General features: G+C 63.5%; 2 protein-coding genes across 2 annotated transcripts in view; one reads left to right on the top strand and one right to left on the bottom strand.

Annotated features, from left to right (window-relative positions):
- The window catches only part of PIDD1 (p53-induced death domain protein 1), a gene marked incomplete at its 5' end in the record, with an annotated part of 11297 nt that extends 9145 nt beyond the window's left edge, over positions 1-2152 (bottom strand). Inside the window, 2 exons of the mRNA XM_069107981.1 lie at positions 93-452; positions 2038-2152. Of these exons, the coding sequence (XP_068964082.1) occupies positions 93-452; positions 2038-2152 (475 nt within the window). The remainder of the gene's footprint in view (positions 1-92; positions 453-2037) is intronic.
- Positions 2153-2919: 767 nt separating this feature from the next.
- The window catches only part of RPLP2 (ribosomal protein lateral stalk subunit P2), a 1326-nt gene continuing 611 nt past the window's right edge, over positions 2920-3634 (top strand). Inside the window, exons 1-3 of the mRNA XM_069107904.1 lie at positions 2920-3085; positions 3383-3506; positions 3597-3632. Of these exons, the coding sequence (XP_068964005.1) occupies positions 3384-3506; positions 3597-3632 (159 nt within the window). The 5' untranslated portion in view covers positions 2920-3085; position 3383. The remainder of the gene's footprint in view (positions 3086-3382; positions 3507-3596; positions 3633-3634) is intronic.

Below are 3634 nucleotides of genomic sequence, written 5' to 3'. Positions count from 1 at the left end.
GGCTCACCTCTGACGACCAGGGAGTCACAGCCCACCTTCCCTGCCCTGCCGGACCCCCTCGGCTGGCCTCCCCCCAGGCTCCTCTGGCTCACCTCTGAGGACCAGGGAGCGTAGGGACCGGAGGCTGGGAAGGACGGCCAGGGCAGCCCCCACCTGCTCCTCATTGCAGTTCAGCCGAAGGAACTGGACCCTCTGCAGCGGTGACCCTGGCTCTCGGAGCAGGTGCAGCAGGAGGCCACAGCCCCCAGGGTAGAGGTCCAGGTTTAGCCGGTCGTGGGCCAGAAGGGAGGCGTGGGCCAGAAGGGAGGCGGCAGCGTCTTCAGCATCCTCCTCTGCATCTTCTTTCTTCTCCTCCTCCCCCTGGGCCTCCACCTGATGCCTGGTGGCCCGGGCATGTCGCTGCGTGCCAGGAAGGCGGGCAGAGGCAGGGCTGGGGGTCTCCAGGGGGATGGCTGTTTGAAAAAAGAGAAAAAGTGAGAAAGACAGAGAGGCAGGAGGAGACAGAGACACAGGAGAAAGGAAGAGAGGGGATGGAGAGAAATGGAAACAGGCAGGGGAGAGAGAAGGCAGAGCCAGACATCAAAAGGGAAACAGTCTCTTTCTCTCCCTTTCTCTGACTGCTTGTCTCTTCTCTCTTTCCCCCTTTCTGTTTGAGAGACAGAGGAAGAGAAGCAGAAAGGGACAGAGAGAAGAGACAGAGAGAGGTAGAGACAGAAAAAGCAGGGAGGAGAGGAAGGAGAGAAGGGATAGGGAGAGAGACAGAGAAAGAAACAGAGAGAGAGAGAGAGAAGAGAGACAGATAGAGAAGAGAGAGACAGAGACAGAGAGAGAGAGAGACAGAGACAGAGAGAGAGAGAGACAGAGACAGAGAGAGACAGAGACAGAGAGAGAGAGAGAGAGAAAGGAGAAACAGAGAAAGGCAGAGAGAAGACAGTGACAGACAGGAAAGTGAGCAGAGGGGCACAGTGGCCCCCATCAGTGCCCTGTTCTGGGAAGGAGATGGAGGGGATCTTGAGGGCAGAGTTCCAATGTTGGCCCAAGCCTATGGAGGCATCCCAGACTCAGCATCACTCCCACAAGGGGGTGTCTGTGGTCCCCAGGTACCGTAGCCTTGAGCAGTTCACAAGAGTCTCAGGTCTCCAGCCCCAGACTCTTTCTGGGCCTGCGCCCCTCATTGCCAGCCCAGAACCTAGATGCTCACTGGGGGTGGGGTACGACTGTGTGTGAGACCACTAGATGGTCCTGGCCAGGCCCCTGCATTCGGCTTCTCTGTCAGTGGGAGGCAGGTGTGCCCATAATTGGGAGGACTCCAGCAGAACCCTGGGGGAGGTGTGGCAGGAGCTCTGGATAGAGCACTGTCCTTGGGTCAGGAAGACCTGAGTTCAAATCTTGCCTCAGATGCTCCCTAACCGTGTGACCCTGGGTAAGTCCTTTGTCCTCTCTCAGTCTATTTCTTAAAATGGGACTAATCAAAGACCCTACCTCAGATTGTTTGGAGGATCAAACGAGATGGATTTTCTATCTAAAGGGAGCTGCAGATGGCGCCTCTCACTATCATCAATTCTGTTATTTTGGCCAAGTGAGGCTGTTCTTCCTAAGATGAGAGTAAGGGGGCTGGCACTGTCCATCTTGGCCCCAGGGCCTGGCTTCAGGCTGGGTGGGCCAAGAGTTAGGGTCCTGGGGGAGCAAGGACACCTCTGCCTAGGACACAATGCTGAGCACTCACAGGATGGAGCCAAGACAGGGCTTGCTGTAAGGAGAGGTCATGTCTCTGGGCAAGAGGGGCAGGTGAGCAGAATAGATCATGTTCTGTGTCCGGCCCTGGTCACCCACGGGTGTGGGTTGTGTCCGGCCCTTGTCACCCACGAGGGGGGGCTGTGTCCGGCCCTGGTCACCCACGGGTGGGGGCTGTGTCCGGCCCTTGTCACCCACAGGGGGCCGTGTCCGTCGCTGGTCACCCACGGGGGGGCTGTGTCCGGCGCTGGTCACCCATGGGAGCTGGGCAGCCCGAGGGGGCCCTGGGCTGGCGGCAGGTACCTGGGGTCGAGCAGCTGCTCAGGATCCAGGAAGGGACGGGATCAGGCCGGGAAGGTCGGCTGGAATCGACAGCCGGCTCCCGCGCTTCCTGCCCGAGACCCCACCCCCAGTGAGACCACGCCCCCTAGGGCGTGTCCCCAAAGCGCCGGCCCCGCCCTCGGTTCAGGCGTTCCAGGCTCGCGTCCCTGCAAAGACTGCTCGCAATCCGCTATATGGCGCCAGAATCCCCCGGGGCCCAGAGTGCGCGTGCGTACGTATGTCTGTTTGTATGGGGTAGGGGAAAGATGGGTCCACTGGACTTCGCGGAGCCTCCAGGGGGCGCTTCTGCCCTGGCAGGCCCGCCGACCTTAGTGCGCCTGCGCCACACCACCTTTCCTGCCAGGCCCTGGGAGCCACGTGTTCCCAGAGTGGGCGAATTGCCTCCCCCCCCCCCCCCCCCCCCTTTCCCCCCCGGCCCCGGGGGCCCCGGTGTCCCGGGGGGGGGGGAGTCCCCCCCCCCCCCCCCCCACCTTTCCCCACATGCTTCCGGGGCATGCTGGGACGGCGAATTTGCCGTGGTGTCAGGCATGCGCAGAGAGAAGCACACCGCAGATAGTGGGGGCAGGAGTGGGGGTGGGAGTCCGACGAGCTTCCCTTCCCTGCGAACGTCTATTTCTATTCCATGGCGCCACACGAAAGGAAGCGGATTTTCAACCCGCTAGTATGGTCTGAAGCGGTCAAGAAAGCTGTGCCTCGGATTGCTTGGGACTTCCCGCCCCAGCCACGAGCCCTGGCACCCCCGCATCCCGAGGACGATGGTCCGGTCCTATCTCCCATTGGTCAATTTCCCAGTGACGTCAGGGCTCCCGGGCGGAAGAGGCGGGAGCGGCGGGCTTCCTCCCGAAGGCTCACGGGTAGAGGCTTAATCCCCGCCCCCGCGACCCCCTCTTCCTTTCCCGGCCTTGCCGCCGCCGAGGTTGGACCTGCTGCGTTCACCGCTGCTCCCGCCGTTCCTGCAGCGCCAGGCCGCGACCTCCGGGCCGGACCCGAATAGACCCCCGAACGCCAAGTGAGTACCCGGGCCGGGGCCGGGTGAGGGCGGCTGGGCCCAGGCCTGGGGAGGAACAGCGCGCTGTGCGGCCTGCCTCGTGCTGCTTCTGGCGGGCCTGGCATCGGGCCCGGTGTAAGGCCGCAGCTCCTCAGTGGAGGCTTCCGTGGCCGTCTAGAGGGCCCGGCCCGGAGGCGGTGGGGGGAGGGGGCTTCCAGGCATCCCGGGGCCCCCGCGGGCTCGCTGTAGGGGTGCGAGGGCAGCCAGCCCCGCGACTCCTGACCGAGGCTCGCGGGGCCCCGCCACCGCCTCCCGCAGGATGCGCTACGTGGCAGCCTACCTCCTGGCCGTCCTGGGCGGCAACGACTCCCCCAACTCCAAGGATCTGAAGAAGATCCTGGACAGCGTGGGCATCGAGAGCGACGACGAGCGGCTGAAGAAGGTGGGCGTGGGGGAGGGGCGCTGGGGGGGGGGGGGGGGGAGAGGGGGGGGGGGCAGCCGAGCCCAGCCCGACTCTCACCTGTGCCCCCAGGTCATCGGAGAGCTGAGCGGCAAGAACATCGAGGACGT

Source organism: Petaurus breviceps, unplaced genomic scaffold (assembly GCF_028583685.1).
Source record: "Petaurus breviceps papuanus isolate PSGF00001 unplaced genomic scaffold, PetGlider_PUasm1.0 90317, whole genome shotgun sequence".
Taxonomy (NCBI): domain Eukaryota; kingdom Metazoa; phylum Chordata; class Mammalia; order Diprotodontia; family Petauridae; genus Petaurus; species Petaurus breviceps.
This window is presented reverse-complemented; position numbering and strand designations above follow the sequence as displayed.